This window comes from Rhineura floridana, chromosome 17 (assembly GCF_030035675.1).
Source record: "Rhineura floridana isolate rRhiFlo1 chromosome 17, rRhiFlo1.hap2, whole genome shotgun sequence".
Classification (NCBI taxonomy): domain Eukaryota; kingdom Metazoa; phylum Chordata; class Lepidosauria; order Squamata; family Rhineuridae; genus Rhineura; species Rhineura floridana.
In genome coordinates, this window is record NC_084496.1 from 30,785,510 (window position 1) to 30,805,757 (window position 20,248).

The 20,248-nt window shown below is 45.3% G+C and overlaps 1 protein-coding gene across 1 annotated transcript; it reads right to left on the reverse strand.

Moving 5' to 3' along the window:
- Positions 1-7,952: 7,952 nt before the first annotated feature.
- Positions 7,953-15,306, reverse strand: DNASE1 (deoxyribonuclease 1). The gene is made up of 8 exons (XM_061600322.1): positions 15,163-15,306; positions 14,751-14,839; positions 14,320-14,403; positions 11,976-12,091; positions 10,591-10,703; positions 10,213-10,367; positions 8,888-8,984; positions 7,953-8,054 (listed from the first exon to the last, which is right to left on the reverse strand). Exons 1-8 carry the CDS (start codon positions 15,304-15,306, stop codon positions 7,953-7,955), a joined length of 900 nt encoding a protein of 299 aa, XP_061456306.1.
- Between the last annotated feature and the right edge of the window lie 4,942 nt (positions 15,307-20,248).

A 20,248-nucleotide genomic window follows, 5' to 3' on the forward strand; every position in this document is an offset into this window, starting at 1 on the left:
GGAGAAACAGAGGGAAGACTAGAAGTGTCTGGCCTCAGGCAAGCCAGTGTCGCCCACAGCACCCCTTGTGAATGTCTACACAGAAGTATGCACTAAGTTAAGTGGAGCTAGCTCCCAGGCACGCATGGTTAGCCTCACTTTACCATCTGTTAAATTGGAATCTTAGTAGCCCTCCAGTGTCACTACAGTGTGCTGTAGTGGTTAGGACAGGTGTGGGCAACCTTTGGCCCTCCAGATATTGCTGAACTACAACTCCCATAAACCTTGACCATTGACCATGTTTGTTGAGGCTGATGATAGTTGTAGAGTTGGGTTAGAGTGTCAGAAGAAGACTGGGGGAGCCTTGTTCAAATCCCCATTTAACCGTTAAGCTCCCTGGGTGACCTTGGGCCAGTCGCCAAATTGCAGCCTAACCTACCTCACAGGGTTCTTGTGAGGATAAAAGAGAGGACGACCATGTATGTCACCTTGAGCTCCTTCAATATAAATTAAATTAAATTTATTATTATTACATTTATACATTTAAAGCATATGACTTCCCCCAAGTAATCCTGGGAACTGTAGTATACAGTTATACAATTCCCAGCCCCCTTAACCAGTTATAGTTCCCAGGATTCTTTAGGGGAATCCATGTGCTTTACATGTATGGTGTGGATGAATGAAAAAGACTGGATGTTGCAAGGGCTTGACAGAGGAATGTGATACAGTATATGTTAAACTTGGACAGAGGACAGGATATCAGGAGATAGGGGTTTAAATCCTTGCCAGCCTGGGGACCTTGGGTCAGTACTATCTTTCAACCTTGCTGACCTCACAGGGTTGTTGTAAGGCCCCAGATGGGTAGCCTCTCTGCCCCCCAAATACATCACCTGGAGCTCTTTGGAGGAAAGGGTATGGATGTGATAAATAAAAAAAAAAACCAGCAAAAGAGTAACAACAGCTGACCTTCACGGTCTGCTCTCTGTGGTCTTGTCATTCATGAAGACTGCGAGAGAGAAGACCAGTTGAGGCATCCAGAGAGTAGTAAACAGTAGCTTGTAGCAAATGGCATTACAATTTTTCTACAGGCAACGAACTGACCTAGTTCCCCAATCTCACTGATTTATCGAACTGGAAGCCAGAATCAAGATGATGTGTGGTTGGATTATGCATCACTCTGTTCATATCACAAACTATGGAATTCTGATTAAATTGGTGTGGTAGGCTCCCCCTAGAGGCTACAACGTACTAGAGTATTTTTATAAACCTTATCTTTCGGGCAAAGTAAATATACTTACGTATTTTTAAAAAGCAAAGTTAAATAGATGCATCTGATGCATCTGTAACTCAATGCTAGGTCACACATTTTGCATGCGGAAGGCCCTGTATTTAATCCTCTGCAACTCCTATGGATCTTAGCAACTCCTGATGTGGTCAACATGTTCATGATAAGGTTGACATCAGAACCTTCTTGAGCATTTTATTGTTTGAGCACACTGGGCTGCAGTGATATGCACAGTCACTTAGGAGTCAGCCCAGGCAACTGAACTCAGTTTGATTTTCTTCTGAGCAGACATACGCAGGAGCAGACAGTACTGTCATGAACATCTGTTAGAGAGCCAGAATGGCATGTCCTGAAGCTGAATCCTGACAAGACTGGCACTGCAGGTAGATGGATCTGAGGAAGTGTTACTCACCTGATTTTGGATGGGGCTGCACTCCCCCTGGAAGAGCAGACTTTGAGCTTGGAGGGAAGAGTGGGAGGGCCACAGTGGCACAGAGTACCTTTTACCAGCTTTGGCTGGTTCATCAGCTACGGCCATTCCTGGACAGGAATCGTTTGACTGCAGTGATCTCCCCGTTGGATTACTGTAATGCATATTTCTCAAATTCTGAGTACTGTACACTTGATCATACCCTTCAGGCCATTTTAATGACAAATGGCCAAAACTACCAAAAGTGGACTGAATGTGCTAGGGCTGCACAGAGACTTTCTTGTGCTCGCAAACCCTGAGAGTTTGGTCTGTCACTGCTGCATGGCAGCCTTTCTTGCTGATCTTGCCATGCCTTGTTTCTCAGTGCACCATATTTCTTCCTCTTAATTTGTTTTCATTTTCCATATTGTCAATTTGAGCTGCAAGAGCTTCAGACATCTGCTGAGGGGTGGCCTCACTAAACATAGCATAAGATCAGCTGGTTCTATTGAAGATGATTCCATCAGAGAGAGATGGGGGGAAACTGCTCTGATTATAAGAACCAGGGAGACTGCAGATTGCAAAGGGCCGGGGCATGTGGGGGTGTGGAATTAATGCATGCTTAGTGAGCAGACTGGAGGTGCAGTTGGAGAAGGAAGAAAAGTCTGTAACGGTCTGCAAATGCTGGAATTAATCTATTCAAATACTGATGGATTTGGAGCCCCTCCACATCTCCTTTTTATTGTGCATTATTTATGCTCATGATGCTATTGGTGGTTATACATAATCTCATTTTCAATATTACTGTGCCTGCAAAAATGGGGGCAGGGGGTTCCAACTTCTTCATTTCCTATCAGTGCATATCGTGTGACCTCTGGTGAAATCCTGTAACTTTTTACCCCACAAATGTTATTTATTTTATTTATTTATTTTATTTTATTTATATACCGCCCTAAGCCAAAAAGGCTCTCTGGGCGGTGTACATCAGAAATAAAACAAGCACAATATATAAATACAATAGAGATAACAGAATAAAAAAACAAACAAACAAGCAAGGAACCAAACTACACCAAAATACAACAATAATGCAATACTGTTAAAATACACTATAAAATACACATAAGATACAGTTTAAAATGCCTGGGATTGATACGGCTTCTCTCCCATGTGGACTCATGTGTGTTTCACAAGACCCGAGTTATCAGCAAAACCTTTCCCACACTCAAGGCAGTTATAGGGCTTCTCTCCTGTGTGAATTCTCTTATGTTGTATCAGAGTTGAGTTCTGAGCAAAACATTTCCCACACTCTAGGCATGTATAGGGCTTCTCTCCTGTATGGATTCTCTGGTGGGCCACAAGGTACGATTGGCGAGTAAAACATTTCTCACACTCCAGGCATTTATAGGGCTTCTCCCCTGTATGAATTCTCCGGTGTTTCACAATATTCGAATGTTGAGCAAAACACTTCCCGCACTCCAGGCATTTGTAGGGTTTTTCTCCTGTATGGACTCTCTGGTGTGTCACAAATGTTCTGCTTTAGTTTTGTCCCATTTTTGTTGCATTATAGACCCTTCAGACACCAGTAATGTGGTAGCATTGTGGAAGCACCACGGAAGAGACTAAAGCAGAATAAATCTACTAATGCCAGGCCCAGTGCCAGCAAGCGGCCAGCTTTAGCATGTATGCAGCTGACTTAGCCTATTGTGTAAAGTAACACACTTTCTGCCTAGAGGAGTGAGGAGGAAAGTCGCTGCCTTTCCCTTTTCCTGGCCTGGCCCTCGCATCCTCTCCACCAGTGAAGGTGGGGGGGATTGGCTGGCACTATGCACCTCTCCCCTCCCAAATACCACCCTTAGAAATGTGGCTGCCCCACCTCACAAGGAAGGCTGGCTACAGGTTTGCTTGTATTGACTTTAATACTGTATGAGCTGTAACCTGATCTTTTTCAGTCCTGTGCCAACCTCTGGATTAAAGCCATTGGCGGCAACAACAAATGGGCCGAGAGCTCTGAATCTGAATCTGCTGGGGGGGGGCAGGAGAGGCACTGCTGTCCCTGATGACATCTGTGTGGCAAGACTCTTGGTCAGCGCCAGGGATGGAAAAATCTGAAAGATTGTGGTTCTCTCTCTTTCTCAATTTTCCAATCTTAAATTGAGTTGTCCACATTTCCGCAGCAGTTTGCAATTTTTTAAAAAATATCACAAAAATTCAACAGCTTCTTAGTGTGAATTTTTCCTAATAAACACATTTTGTAGGCAATTTTGAGTACTGTACACATTTTCAAGCAATTTCATGTCATATAATGTGTTTTTGTATATTATTTTCACCAATATATTCATTTCTGTGCACACTTTCTCCTAACAGATGCATTTTTGTAAACATTGCTTGGTTGGTGAACTGCATCACAAAATTCAAATAAGTGCAAATTTCGAACAATGGCTGTGTTTGGGTTCCCATATTGATTCAGAAAGTGCGACTCTCAAACTGAGATTTCAGCTTGAAATGCAAACTGAATTGAATTTCTTGCCTATCCCCAGTCAGCACAGGGCTCTTTAGAGCCCCCGTCCCCATGCCTTAGGAAGTAAGTTCAGTAAAGTTACTTGGGCAAATTTAAATTTTAAACTGATTTTAAAATAGAATTTCTAGCCAATGGTGGTGGCACAGGCACCCTCCTAGAGCACCTTGCCCGGAATGCCTCACTCTGAGGAAGAAGCCACTTCCTCAGCACGAGGGGGAAAGGATACCAGTGGGCATGGTGGCAAGCGGGGGGGGGGAGCGGGCAGCAGTAGAGCGTGGTTGGTGCAGTGCTTTGCTGGGACCATAGATTCCTAGCCTGAGCATATCACTGCTGTTGTTGCTATTTATTAATGACCTTCCACATATATCTCAATGAAATGTACAAAATATAATTAAAACAGCGAAACATCTGTTGTGAAACAGTCTAAAAAGTAAAAGACAAGTTTAAAAACAATACAAAATGGGCATTACTGGGAGAGACCCCGTTCATCCAGCTTGACAAGATAAACAGTCTTCAGTTCTTTTCAGAGAGTGCAGAGAGTGGGCAGATTACACTTCAGGTGTCTGATGAAATGGACAGTAGTCCAGGAAAGCTTATGCCATAATAAATAGGTTAGTTTTTAAGGTGCCACAAGACTCTTTGTGGTTTTCACCAGCATCGTTTATCTTTGGGTACTGATCATAGAAAGTTGGCCACACAAGCCGACAACACAAGCCAGGTAGCTTTAGGTGGGGGGGGGGCGGAATGTCCCAGCTTTGAGGAACAACAGCTTCCTTGTGGCATTGAGTTGCTCATCCTAAAGAACAGCAGCAGATCCTGAATGTTCTCTGAAAGGGGAATCTGGCCTTAGAGTTGTTGGGAGTAAAGTACCACCACATGTTACAAGTGACCTGAACCAGTGGGGAGGGGGTGATAGACAGAAAGGCAATCTATTATTTCTTCTGCTGATTCCTCCTCTAAAGTGTTAGCTGTTTTTGCAGGCTTTGCTCCTCCCTTTCCTCTCTTCTCTTCCTGTCTTTGTTCTCAGCTAGTTAATAATGGCTGCTTAGCATGTATGACTTACCTCTTTGTAGTAATAAACCTTAGGTTTCTTTATTCTTTCAACTACCAATCTTAACAGACCAGTTATTTCTGCATTCCGTTGCAATACAGTAAAGGCCTCTTGAGTATTCTTCTCTGCATCTTGTCATGATGTCTATATGCAGCCTCCAGCATCCAAGACAGTGTGCCTCTGAGTTCCAGCCAAGGCATTTTTAAGTAATAGTGGTGTGTCCAAAGGGACACCCAGTCTTAGCCTTGGGGCACCCAGTGGACACAGATAGACACATAAAATTTAATCAGTGAACCAAGAACACAAATTCAGATTCACCTGTCGGGCATGCTCTAATTTGGATTCCTGCACTGAGCAGGGGGTTGGACTCGATGGCCTTATAGGCCCCTTCCAACTCTACAATTCTACGATTCTTTTCTATGATTCTGTGATTGGAAGCCACTGAAACACTGACTAGAGGTGTGAACTTTTAGTGAAACTGAATAGAAACAGTAGAACGAAGGGGCACTTTACACAAAAATTCTTCAGGTTCTTACAAACCACCAATATTTTTTTAAAACTTCTTAACAAAATCTCTCCCCCTGTACACTGTGATGTATGGGTCTCTGTATCTTTGTTTCCCCCCCACAAGAATTCTGCTACAGCAGGGTGTGGATCATAAGCAGCAATTTTTAATTTTGTGTTTTTAATTCATATGGGTAGGCAGGCTAGTGAATTGTGTAAGTGTATTTGCAAGGGTGTATTCTGTTCTGCTTGTCCTGCCACCACCAACCCAGTTGTAAACTTGTTGTTGTTATGTGCCTCCAAGTCGACCACGACTTATGGCGACCCTATGAATCAGCAACCTCCAAGAGCATCTGTCATGAACCACCCTGTTCAGATCTTGTAAGTTCAGGTCTGTGGCTTCTTTTATGGAATCAATCCATCTCTTGTTTGGTCTTCCTCTTTTTCTACTCCCTTCTGTTTTTCCCAGCATTATTGTCTTTTCTAATGAATCATGTCTTCTCATTATGTGTCCAAAGTATTATAACCTCAGTTTCATCATTTTGGCTTCTAGTGACAGTTCTGGTTTAATTTGTTCTAACACCCAATTATTTGTCTTTTTCGCAGTCCATGGTATCCGCAAAGCTCTCCTCCAACACCACATTTCAAATGAGTTGATTTTTCTCTTATCCGCTTTTTTCACTGTCCAACTTTCACATCCATACATAGAGATCGGAAATACCATGGTCCGAACGATCCTGACTTTAGTGTTCAGTGATACATCATTGCATTTGAGGACCTTTTCTAGTTCTCTCATAGGCCCTCCCCAGTCCTAGCCTTCTTCTGATTTCTTGACTATTGTCTCCATTTTGGTTAATGACTGTGCCGAGATATTGATAATCCTTGACAAGTTCAATGTCCTCATTGTCAACTGTAAAGTTGTAAAGATAATTTATAAGCCACACTTAAATGACTAGTTTTAAGGGTTGATTTGTACTTCCCAGATCAGGGCCTCCATCAATGTATTAGGAACAGTCCAAATGCTGGAGTTTCTGGAAGGTGGTGGCTGAGTGGTGTTGTTGCACACCACCCTGCCCAGCTGTTTGTAGTCTTACTCAGCCTTTGCCAGCCTGGTGACCTCCAGACATTTTGGACTATAACTCTTATCGGCCTCACCCAACACAGTGGTGCTGGCTGGAAGTTGTAGCCAAAATTAATGAGGGCATCAAGTTGCTGAAGGATGAATGATTACTTAGGGACAGAGTGGAGTAGATGAACTCATCTTGCAAAGAATATGCACCTTTGCTGTGGTTGTGGTGGGTTGCCAGTGTCACAAGGTAGAAATATTTGTTATAGGAATAGGGGGTTGGTATGGATTATGTCTCTGAGTACTCTCCAAGCTTGCAATTCTGTATCTGTAAGGGTGGGATCTGTAGTGGAAGGAACCTGCTGAGCTCGACAGCTGGTTTCTATGTTAAGGTAATGCGTCTGGTCAAATGCATTGCATACTCTATGTCCAAAGACTTGGTCAAGAGCAGACATGTTGCCATAGGAACAAGTGGTTAGTGATGCTCTTTCTGGAGGAGGGGATAGCCTCACCCCTTTCATCTGGCTAGTCTGGTCTGGAGCTAGAAACAGACAGAGGCCTGACTGCTCTCTGTGCTGAATCCAAATCTATGACTTCCCCCCCCCGAAACCTAATGGGGAAGCAAGATCTTTTGTACCGTTCATGTTATGAGCCCTTCCATCTTGTGCTCAGGTTGTATATATATGTAAATTAAACCATATATCCTAAAGACATCACCACAGTCTCCACTGACCTCCATTCCAAGGAAACCGAACCCTGGTAAGTGCTGGAATGCCTGGAAGTCTCATACCGCTTGGAGACTGGGATGTGTGCAACACATTTCACTGGGTTCCAATATGGCAGATTTATTCAGCTCTTGCATAATCCACAATATTTTAAAATCTGACAGTTTATAATTAATGTTATTGTTCATAACAACAGGGAAATGTCCAATTATAATTCATTTTTTGTTTGTTTTAGAGAGCACACAAGAAACTGCTTGAATTTCATAAGTAACACAAAGGATCACTTTGAGAGAAGTGTACCTGATAGCTTTTCAGAAAACTAAAGTATGGGCTTTAAATCAACAGGGAGTGCAGGGAAGAAGCTTTTTTCTGCTGCATAGCCAGAGGGCAGAGCTCTGCAGCCACTTCTGGGGGTCTATGTGGAATTTTGCTGGTGGATTTCAGTGTCACTTCCACGGGAATTGCTGATGGATTTCAATGTCACTTCCACGGGAAAATGGTCACTAACAGCCAAGGCCTGAAAAGGAGAGAAAAGAAGAAACAAAGTGAGAGGGAAAAGGCTGGCTTGGGAGGGCCAAATCCCCAATTTTCTAGGGTGAATTTGGTTGTTCTAATGCTGCCTTGATGTATTTATGTACTGCTTGATGTATGTACTGCATTCAGCCTTTCCCAACTAGTGGGCCACCAGATGTTGTTGGACCGCAATTCCCATCTTTCCTGACCATTGGCAATGCTGGCTGAGGCTGATGGGAGTTGTGGTCCAACAACATCTGGTGGCCCACTAGTTGGGAAAGGCTGGATAGATGCCCCTGGTGTAAGGGTGCTGCAGCTTTGTGGACAGAGAGTGCTTCCCCCGTAGCAGCACTGGGACTCTAGCTCTCTCTCACCTGGCCCCATCCACAGTGACATGTTTAGGCTGCCCTCTTTGGGGGCAGGGGCATGACTCAGCTCCCGTCTAATGCTGGCTGCTTCTCTGTTTCTTTTCTTAATGTCATTGGTGCTGTTTTTAATTAAGCTGATTGTAATGTGGAGTTTTTGTACATAATGGAAAGGCAGGATATAAATATCTTCCACCTGCCTTCCCCAAGCTCCGGATGTGGTTGGATAACAGCTCCCATTGTCCCTTGCCATTGACCATGCTGGCTGGTGAGGCTGATAGGAATCGGAGTCCAGCAACAGCTGGAAGATCCCAGGTTGGGAAAGACTGTTCTGAACTAGCCAGTGAAATGAGACCTGCGTTCCCTGTGCTCAACCTTTGGCTTCAGCCCCAGTGCAGGCCGCATCATCATCATCAGTCGTCCATCCTCTCCCCTCCTGGTTCACCCACAAGAGTGTCAAAGAGCTGCTCACATCCTTATAGTGCAACTTGAAGGTCTGCTGGAAGTCATTCACTTTGGCTGTCCCAGGCAGGATGGACTCCCTCATTCTGGCGCCAGCCACCACAATCCTGCAAGGTGCCACAAGAAAGGAGGGAAGAGAGAAGCGGTGGCCCAGAAAGAAATCCAAAGGACCATTAAACTGTGTGGGAATTCCACCCACCCCTACCCTCCGCATTCAAAAGGAGAAATGTGTAAGGGGGAGGAATCCCAGAACCTATCCCCAAAGCCCCTCTGTACCATGCTGTAGCCAGCTGCATGGGCTTGTCCACCTTCTCCTACAGGCTGCTGGGTGAGCTCCCTGCCACCCTCCGCAGAGCTGCCATCTGGGCGCTGCTCCTCTCCTGGTGCAACTTGGCAATAAAGCACATGGACCTCTCTCTCCCTCTGCTGCACCTTACTTTTTGGGCGGAGGGGAGTTCAACTTGTTCTGTTGCCTCTCCAAGGAGCAAGTGGCTCTGCTGGAAAGGACACCCGTGGCCTCACCAGGGCTTGTAGTCCCTGGGCCAGACCAAAACTCATTATCATGTAAGGTGCCAAAACTTCATTATGCTTTTTTCAAAGATGAATGTCTCTGGATTGTATTTCCATTGACTGACTGGTTGTTTAAGCAAATTTAATTTAATTTAATAAAAGATTAAATATTAGCAGTTGCGAAATGATGTGATAACACTGCAGCATTTGAAAATGAAAACATGCATATTGAACAGTTGCTGATCTCACAAAACTACTAGACGTTTCTTTGCAATAATACTAAGTTACCTATTATCTATACATCAGGAAAATTACATAAAATGTGGACATGCTCAAATGTGTCTAATGAAAATAAATTTATTCATGCTATGGCTTGTTGGAAAGGTAAAAGAGCACCCTAGAATTGTCTAATATACTTTAGGTGCATATCTGGATAATGTAAAGTGTTATCTGAAGTCAACTGTACACAAATGAGGGGAAAAATAACTTTTTTCTTGCTATATGGCTTGTACAACAATGGATAAGCTCATTATTACAATTAGTTATCTGTAAGAGAATTCATTAACTTTCCAACACTGTTTTAAGATAGTAAGTCAGATACTTCTTGGACACATTATAGCATAAATGGGAAAAGTTTGAAAAAGATGCCCTTGGCCATCTTGATGACATCATAAAAAGCTTCAGCAACCAGTAAGAACAGGCTGTCGCATAAAAAACACATTCTAGAGACATCCACCTTTCAAAACCTCATAATGAAATTTTGCCACCGTACATGATGTCAGTCGTCAGCTCTTGGCCCAAGGCACAGGAGCCTCCCGCACTCACCTGTCATAGGCACAGCTGGTGCTTGTCACGGTGGTGTCTGCCATGTCTGGGATGAGCCACTGGAAGGCATTGCTGGAGCGCAGCCGGATGTGGGGCCAATCTGTGGGCCGGACAAAGGAGCAGTCAGCGTTGAAATCTCCCAGGAGGAGCACGTCCTGCCAGGTGGAAGGAGACAGGGACTCAGGAGGAGGCTGGCTGAAGTGAGATTCCCCACTGCCAGGGGAGAAGAGCCCCAGCTCAGCGTGGGGGGAGGGAGATAAATGGGGCAGGGGTAGGATCTAATCTCCATGCCTCCCCCTCCCCCATATTCCTCAGGCAAGCAAAAAGCACTGCTGGGGGGGAGCAGCCCTTGAGGTACTACTGGGAGGGGCTGCTTACATCTGTCCCCCACTTGTCTCTCACGTCCAAGTAGACATCGTAGAGCGCATCAATCTCGGCCGCAGCGTCACTGGGAGCAGCATGCAAAGGCACCAGCACCAGTTTCCCCACCTCTGGGAGAGAGGACAGCACCGCCACACTCATGAAGCCACACGCCCCTTCCAGCGCACCCCCTTCCTAAATGCACAACAAGGTCACCTCCGTAGGATTATCCTGGCAGTCTGTCAGTTTCAGTTCCTCTCTCCCCCCCTTCTTTAAGTTCAGTTCTCCACAATTCTACATCAGTTTCTGATTTTTTAAAAAAGTTCTCATGAAAATTCTTCAGCATTTTACTGCACTTTTCCCCTTATATATGAATTTTTGTATGCAGTGTCCCCTAATATTCACATTTTTCAAGCAATTTCCCCTAATATAATGCATTTTTGTGTACTAGTATATGCATTTTAATGCACTTCCCTGTAATAAACACATTTTCGTACACATTTTATGACTGGGGAAACTACACTGCAAAATTCAAAGTGCCCATTTTAGAATATATCTATATTCTGGTTCACATATTTTTTGGGAAGTGTGAATCAGTTTGAATTAGACAGGTTTGAATTAAAATGTGGACTGAACTGAATTTCTCCCCCATTCCTGTAATCCTGGACATCAAGTCCTACTTGTTTCTAGGGCCTCAGTCCATTGGGACCCCTCTCTAGAGTCTCCAGTCCAGGCGGAGGGCTTGGAAGGGGGTGCTATCAAAGACACCTCAAACTTGGACCCTGGTGGATCCAAGGACTTGGACATATAACCCCAGCCACATGGCCAGGCTCCTCTTATGCCACAGGATCCCCCTGAGGTTACTTCCTGGGCCCTAAGAAGAACGATGGCAACCAGCCCAAACAAAAGCCACCGTTGGAAGGCAAAGGGCTCCCTTGTCAGGCCAAACTCTGCTCCTGGGGAAGAGAAGAGCCTTTCAGCGTGCCCAGAATCAGGGCCTCCATTGATGGACTAGTAAGAGTCCAGGTGCAGGGCCTTCTGGAAGAACCTGGAGCCCTCCAGATGTTTTGGACTACAACTCCCATCACCCCCCCCGCCAGCACATCTGAATGATGCTGGAGCTGATGAGAGTTGCCATCCGCAACATTAGGAGGGCGCCAGATTGGCAAAGGCTCTCTTAGCTGGTTTGTGGACAGCTCCCTGCCCTGCTCCTTCTGCAGTTGCCTCCAGGACCCTCTCCTATCTGGGCTGCTCTTTCCTGTCCCTTGTAAGCCTGTGGCATGCCCCCCACCTGCAAGTCCACCACCTCCTGGGCCAGTTGCCATGGCTCCTCCTCTCCCATGGGTGTTCTGCCAGCCAAGCCAGCTGAGTTCCCAGGTGCCAAGGAGAGAGAGGCTGCTTACCAGTCTGAGGTGCATCAAACTTCACAATGAAGGGCTCCCTGCTGAAGGTGTCATTCCCACAGGGCTCACAGCCATCCTCATAGTAGTAGCTGTCCACAAGAGATACCTTGTCCTCCCTGTGTTGAGGAGAAGACATGCACCTTTGCTTGGGTCCTTTTGCCCAAGATTGTTCAGGTAGAGGATGGATGGATGGAGCTTCAGAAAGCAGTAAGCACAGCAATGAAGGGGTCAGGGTAAACCTCACGTAGGACTCAGGGACAGAAGGGAGGATGTTGCAAGTAGGAGGTTGTGCCAAATTTCACATTCTGATAGAGCCCAAATTGACTGCTTTGCTTGCAGTAACAAAGGATGTGTGATTTGCATAATTTATGCTAATAGCAGAATCTAAATTTGTTGGTGCAGAATGCAGGTGCTGCCAGGCTATCAAAGCCTCTGATGGTACAGATATGTTGACAGACTGGAGCAAAGTCAGGGAGATCCACCCAGGACCTCTCCAATTCCAATGAGACTTTTGTCACCTTAAAGATGAACAACAAATATATTATGGCATAAACTTTAATGGACCGGTCCACTGCATCAGATGCATGGAGTTGCTGGAATATATAAATCTGACAGGAACTGTAAACAGAGAGGTAAGAAGGAAAGGAAGTGCAGAAAAGTGCAGATGGTGATAGCTATGTATCTAACAGCGAAGAGCCATTGCCCGTCTGTTTCCCAAGAGGCCTCACTGCAGCTGGATACCTCAAGAGCTACTAAGGCAGCCTCCTTTGAAGGTCTGCTGCCTCTTCACTCCCTCGTCTTCAGATTCCTATAAGTTGCAGACAGAGATGGTTTCACCTCCATAATCCCCTCCCGTTTGCTTTGCCATCTAGCCCAGGGTTGGGGACCTCTGGCTTGCGGGGCCAATTTTGGCCTGCAAGGAGTTCCAGTTTGACCCACAAGGCCATTTTCCCCAACCCATGCCCACCTGCCAATCAGGTGATTTCACCCCGATGGGTGGGTGACATCACCTGATGGGGGGTTACATTCTGCTTGTCCTTATGGGAAACTAGGGCAGCCAGCCAATCTCTGCAGGATTTATTTATTTATTACATTTATACCCCACTTTTCTTTTCACCCAAGGCAGCTCACATATGGTTCCTGGGCAGTCTCCCATCCAGGCACTGACCAGACCTAACACTGCTTAGCTTCAGCAGGGTGCTGGCCTCATGTGCCTTCAGACCATAGCCCGGGACCCCACCACTCAACAGCAGATGGGCAGTGGATTCAGCTCTGCTGGTTTGGGCTGCATTTGCAAGTTTCCCCATGGTGGAGTAGCACACACAGCTGATCTACGTAGAAAGCAGGATTGAACCCCCCCCCCACTGACCCAGTTTGAGTACACAAGGGAGTCCCCTGCAAGGAATTCCCTTGTGCACCCACAGCCTACAGAAAGCAGGACTGAGCCCCCTTTTTGCATCAGCTCAGTCCTGCTCACTATTTGCCCCCACCCCCACAGGCCAACACTGATGGGGGTAGGGCCACCCACCTGTCAATTACCTGCCGTCATTATGACACCAGATGATTGACAAGTGGGAGCCCCTGACCACCTGTCAAAGTTGGTCCATGGGGTATGGGGAGAAAAAGTTCTGGCCAATTGGGCCAAAAAAGGTTTTCCTGATTAAGATTTCTGGGGAACTCAAAAGCTTGCACATTATTTTGTGATGGTTTGGTTGGCCAGACAAAAGTATTGCTCTAATATGGATTTTTTCCCCTTGTAGGTTAAATAAAAAACCTTTGTTTTTAATAATTTATAGTGGCCACTCACAAACAACAATTGTGTTGATAATACAGGCATCCTGGTATTAGTAAGACAATAAACATTTGTAGTGTAATAAGCATCCATTGTGCCAATGCAATCCACAAGTGACAACACTGAATCCATTGATGTATTGACATTCAGTGGTGTCACGTTGCAGCCGCTCTTGGAAATTCCTTTGCTCCAGGAAGGCCATGGGTCAGTTACAGAGCGTTCTGGGAGGCAGAGATTTTGTGAATGGCCATCGATAAATGGGTAACGATTACTGTCTATACTTTTCTGCATTACCTTTCCTTATGTTTGCAGTTCCCCACCACCAACCATGTACATCTATATACCTGCAACTCAGGATACTACTTCATGCGTCTTGAAATGAACTTACTTCTGCCCTAGTAAATTTGGTAGTCTTTAAGGTGCCACAGGACTATTTGTTTTTTTTCCTGCACAAGACTAACACAGTTGCTGCTGCCTCTCTGGAAATCTCTACCCCTGTGATGCTCCCTATCCATCTCTGGTTCCATCCTGGGATCTGCTTGATGCTCTCACCTGTAAACAAAGAGGTATTGCTCCTTGTAGGTGCTGCGGCCCAAAGGCTTGCTGACCACATAGCTGTATGGACCTGATAATGCCCTAAGGAAGAATTAGCCATGAAATATATTTAGTATTTCTGATGTATGGCAAATACAGGAAGAAATTAGACAGTGGGTTGGTGATCTGTTTGATGTTGTCTCTTGCTTAAAAACTTGCATCTCTCATCCCGACAGCTGCCACTATTTGCCCCTTTTAGGGTGTCATTAATGGAGCCCTCCCAGTGACAAAATTTCTTGGATTTTTCTGCCCCTGGAGAAAAAAGGACTTTGCCAGCACTTGCCAGCCTTGATGCAGGGCTGTTGTGACTGAATGAGTTGTTTATCCCTAAAAGACACTCAATCACTGGAGACCTCCATTTTTAAAAATCACTTTTAAAACACCCTCACTGGTTGAGTCGGTTCATCAGCTTTTTGACTGCACTCAGATCTGCATCTCGGACCTCCTGGATGAGGGTGATGTCATACGTGGACACAATCTGAAGAGATACAAAGCACAGTGAATTTCATGAGCTTTGAAGATCAAGCTTGGATGAATGTGAGGAGCTGAATGTTGAAAAGCAGAAGGTGAACACTGAGGAGAGGCTTGGATGTTCTTGTATCTCCTGCAAACAGAGAAGGGACAATGACTGCAGTCTGATTGCTAATGAGAGAGGAAAGTTTTCAAGAGTCTCCAGAGCTTGTTTGCAGACTATAAAACAGTAGGCTACAGCTTGTTACTTTGGAGGCTTCCAACCTTAAGACTTGGAATGAGTATCCCTGGAACGTGTGTCTGTCATCAGATAAAGTTAGATTGACTCACATTGACAATTAAATCCATGATGGTCACGTTGGACAGCTTGGTGTCCCCAAAGGCCCTGATGTTGAAAGCACTAACTCTCAAGGAGAGGGTGGGCTGCAGGAGGTGAGCCACTGTGCCGAGGAAGACCAGCAGGAGAGCCTTCATGGTTCTTGTCCTGCACTGAGAGATGGAAGGAGAGATGGCCCACTGGATACAACCCTTGGGACAACCAAATATCTCCCATTCCACTCCTGCATCCTTCCAGAAACTTGCTGTGCCCTGTGTTTCACTCCTTTTTCATTCTGGTTTGACCAGGAGAATGTATAAATTAATTCTGGAATCGGAGTGTTTGAGGTTTGTCACAGACTTCAGTGCCTTCAGTTCACTGGCAGCTTGGCCTCTCCTATCCTGTGTTCCTGAAGTGCTGCGCACACTACAAAAAAGCAATCTGGATGCAATTGTACATATGGTGACATTAATATTTTTTATGTGGTATTTTAGCAGTTTCCACACATTACCTTGTGAATTAGTGAAATGCAAATCAAATGTTGATACACCTGTACATACAATCACGTTATTACTGCATAAAGTGCATGATGTGTGCACTGTTAATTCTGACAAGAGGAAAAGACCAAAATTAACAGCTGTGGTAAAAACTGCACAGGTTGAGTGCTCAATACAAAATGTGGCAACTAAAAAAATGAAAAATAGAGGGGGCTCCTAATGCATTGGTCATGTGAAAAATCTCTAATTGCAACCACCCATCAGTCTCTGGCAGAGCAAAATCGGTCTGCTTGCTTGGAGTTAAGTAAACTTTGAGCAGGGAAAGAAATAAGCTAAATTATGTGAGCCACTTCCTTAGGGACTGGTAGCATGTGCCTCCCAAGCATTTCTGAAACACTAACCTTAGAAACATACATTTCCCTCTTTTTTCCTAGAATGATCACTTTCACATTTCAGCACCACTAATTTGTACATGTTTATTATCACGCAGCATCTCACTCCAGAAATATAAATGACAGGGACTGCCAAAATTAAATACTAGCAAAATGAGGTCCAGTTTCCATGTCGGATGACTTCAGAAGGGACAGCTAAGTAGCTTCAACCAGCAGAGGAGTTGTAGTATTAGGCATATATTCTGTGTATGCCAGAAGCTTAGAGAGAAAATAGGAGCCGAACCTCTTAAACAGCACAGAAGAAGAGAGGGGTGTAGATACAGAAAGACTTCAAATGTCCTTCTCTTGAGAGTCTTCTGCTCCCCTGTACAATGTCTTGTTTCTGGAATCATCTCCCTCTGGTTTTATAGCAGGACCCACCAACCCTCTCATGCACTCTCTGACCTGGCTTTGCATGCATCCTTCCAAGACCCCTCCACACTGGAAACTCTTACATGTCTTCTGAAGGCACTGATGACCACTCTTACCTGGGGCAAGTAAGGAGCCTGTTGGAGATGACTTTTGCCTCCGTGTTCTTCTCTCATATGCACCTCTACAAAGGTCACCTTCCCCTGGTGAAAGACATTATTGTTTCTGGGTTGGGGGCGGGGGAAGGTTTCTGCTAATTAATCCTTCCTTTTGGCTTGGTTGTTTTCCATGGCATCACAGCCACACCTAGACCAGGGCCATAAGTGTGGTGGGGGACACACATGATGCTCATATGTTCTTTGTCCCCTTATAATAAATAGATTGTAAACTCCTGTGTGGGATTTGGCTTGGCCAAATTAAACAGGGACAGATGTGGTAACCCCAGATTCTGTGGGCTGCCCTTGGCTTCTCTTGTCCAGGCATAGTCCAAGAAGCAGGAAGATCAAAATGATGTCCAAAAATCAGGGACATCGCTTGTAAGCTGGGAGTCTTTTGTGGGACTCCAGATCTCCTGTTCTTTTAAACTTAAACTCTCAATCTCTTTTCGGTACTTTGCTTACAGGGCCACTGGGCATGCTACAAAGCACAGTGCCAGCAAGACCCCCCCTGCCCAGCCATAGATATACATAAATATAAATAATTTGTATAGTTGTACACACACACACACATACATACAAACTGCATGCAGATTTCTGCAGATTTTAAGAACCAAGCAATGCCCCTGCTCAGCCTGGACGGCTCTGATCTACAGCCAAGGTGTGTCCTCCTATCTCTGCACATGATCTGGAGCACAGAAGTTTTGTGCTCAAAGAAAACTGAAATCTACGTGGATGAGGGATTGATTTTGATCTCTTTACCTTTGCTGTTCCTGCTCATCTGGAGACAGTCCATGTATCCCAGCTTTCTTAAAATATTGCACAGCCCTGACCTTGCCAGCTGATTACTTTGTATTATATTTGTACAGGTGTATGAGCAACATATGGGAGATTTCTGAGGAGGGAAAATAGTAACTGGTTACAATGTGGGCTTTTTTTTAAAAAAAGTCCTCTCCTCTTTCTCTGAGAAGATAGGAGTAGCCATGGAACTTTCTACTTGCATACCCAGAATTCAATCTGGCCACAGAAACACCAACCTCTTGATACCAAGAATATCCCAATTAATTTGACTGGCACTTTGAAAACTAGTATTAAAAACAGCAAACGTGGGAAACTGGACAAGATCAGTCCAGACTTGCTAAGGACTCTGGAGTGATGGTTTCTCCCATTTCTGTAATGCCCCTGAAACAGAAACACCTCGTGAAAAACAAGGCACCAGAGCAGGTCCAGCCTTGGATGCAACAGCACTGAAGACAGAACTGGGCGCCATGTTTCTGTTCTGGATTCTAACCTCCCTTATTCTCCAGCTGAGGTTCTGCCTCCTCACTATCTCCATCTCCCACTCTCGGTTGCCCCAGCCTTCCCCTCTTACTTCTTTGGAGGACATCACCATGAAAGCACTCCAACTTCCATCCAGCAAGTCTGGAGAGAAGCACCTGGCAGTTACTTAGCAACCACAGGATGTGCACCCCATCATTTCTAGGCGTGGCTGAGGACCATGCCTGGGAGTTGCTAGGCAACATTTCCTGCTCCTAACTAGCAGAAAGACTGGGATGGGCAGAAGCATGGTGATTGCAGTTCAGAGCCTTCAGTGATTTCTTTGCCAATGCAAGAAGTGAGCCAATGGCAGAGGTAGCTAGAGTGAGCCATCACTGGCAGCCCACCTCTTGAGAATGCCATAGGTACTGCAAGGACACCTGTTTTCCCAAAGGACGGTCATAAAGAGCAGACCTGCGTGGAAGCTCATGGTGTGTGGTTGCCTCATCACCACCCCATGTCAGTAGTTTATTAAGATTTGTCATTATCTGTAACATTAACAATAAGTCACTGCAGAAATGAAGAATTAGAATCAAAATTAGAATAGAAGCTTCAGGTTTGAAAAAAAGGCACAGCGTCCCCTGGGGGGGGGGGCTGTACAAAACTTGTGGAAAGACTCTCCCAATGATTGGGCGGCGTTTCCTCCCATGATCTTGTGCCTCTGTGGAAGAAATTAAAATTCCGCTCAGGTCTTAGAGCTTTTCCACTCAGCACATCCATTGCCTCTGAAATCATTTTTAGGAACCTCGTGGTGCACTGTGATGCTTTGGGAAAACGTTGATCAGTACCTGTTTGAGCATTTGTCCGGTAATGATGGTGCATTGACATACCCCATAAAAAATGAATCCTAAACTATTGCTAGTTTCTGGAAAGCTGCTACTTACAATGATGCTGACATGGTGTGAATTAGCTAAAAACAGTCCACCCAAGGCAAGTGGAATTATGAAAGGTATGAGGTGCACAAAGCAAGAGAAAACCGAATCTGCATATGATAAGCATATGATAGAAAACTGGAAGGGAAGGAGCCACCTATCTAGACCTGAAGGGGGCCAAGTTCTCCCTGCACTGTATTCCGTCCCAGTGAATTAAGCCTTTTGAGTGGAGACGCTTATCCCAGTCTGTATCTGTACTGGATTTGAATGTTTTTCTATATGAAATTGTTTTATATGTTTTTTTATTATTATTGCATTTATATCCCACCTATTATCCAAGGAGCTCAAGGTGGCATACAAACATGATTCTCTCCTTCATTTAATCCCCACAACAACCATGTGAGGTAGGTTAGGATGGGAAGCAATGACTGGCCCAAGGCCGCCCAGTGAGCTTCATGGCTGCGTGGGGATTCAAACCCTGGTCTCCCAGGTCCTAGTCCGACACTCTAACCACTACACCACACTGGCTTCTGGCTTTTTTATTGTTGGCAATTATAGTTTTGACTCACTTTGAGACATCCCATAGAAAACAATCTATAAATGGAATGAAACAAACACTGTTTATTTATACCACACCTTTTCTCCAAGGAGCTCAAGATGGTGCAAAAGGTTTACCCAATAACTTTTTTACACTCACAACAACTGTGTGAGGTAGGCTACACTGAGAGAGCAATTGGCCCAAGGTCACCACCCAGTGAGTGGTGAGATTCATGCCTGAGGATTGAACCTGGGTCTCCCCGGTCCTAGTCAGACACTCTTCTAATCACTACACAGGTTCTCACAGTATATTTTCTTAAGGGTAACCCAGCCTGTTTCCCCCGCCCCAGGCATTCCTTTGACCTCAGAGAAACCCTGCAGCTGCTGCAGGCCTATATTCAGAGCTCTGCCACACAGCAGGATCAAACCCAGTGAATTACCAATACCTGTGTGGAGGTTGGACAGACAACACAATTCCCATTAGGCACTGCTGCTAAATGAGCACTTTGCCACCGTATGTGTGTGTACAGCCTTATTCCTTCTACTGCGGCCTGTATGCAGTGTGCATAAAACAGCCTGGCAGGACTAGGTGTCCGTGCGCTTGGGCCCTCTGGTGTTGCCTTCAGCCCAAGGGCGGCCAGCGTGGTGGCCTCCAGATGTTGTTGGACGCCAGCGTCCATCAGCCCTGGCAGCCAGCATGGCCAGTGGTCAGTTGTAGCTCCCCAACACAGAGAGAGCACCACGTTGGCTACCTCTGCTTCAGGCCTAGGACCTGCAGAGAAGGCTCCTTCTGGGGTTCAGCTGGGCCGATGGCTGCGGTTCTTTATTTATGTTCCTTTGTCATCAAGGATTGATTTTGTCCTTGAAACACATCTGGCTGGTTTCTGGGTTGGTGTCACAAAACATGAATGATAGCCCTGAA

What these genes read in the sequence shown, in the direction of transcription:
- DNASE1 (XM_061600322.1), bottom strand. Translation starts at nt 15,306, where the DNA reads ATGAAGGCTCTCCTGCTGGTCTTCCTCGGCACAGTGGCTCACCTCCTG. An exon ending in CTGATGAACCGACTCAACCA is followed by an intron (nt 14,404 to 14,750) that starts GTGAGGGTGTTT and finishes ATTCTTCCTTAG; the next exon opens with GGCATTATCAGGTCCATACA. An exon ending in CAATACCTCTTTGTTTACAG is followed by an intron (nt 12,092 to 14,319) that starts GTGAGAGCATCA and finishes TCCTCAACACAG; the next exon opens with GGAGGACAAGGTATCTCTTG.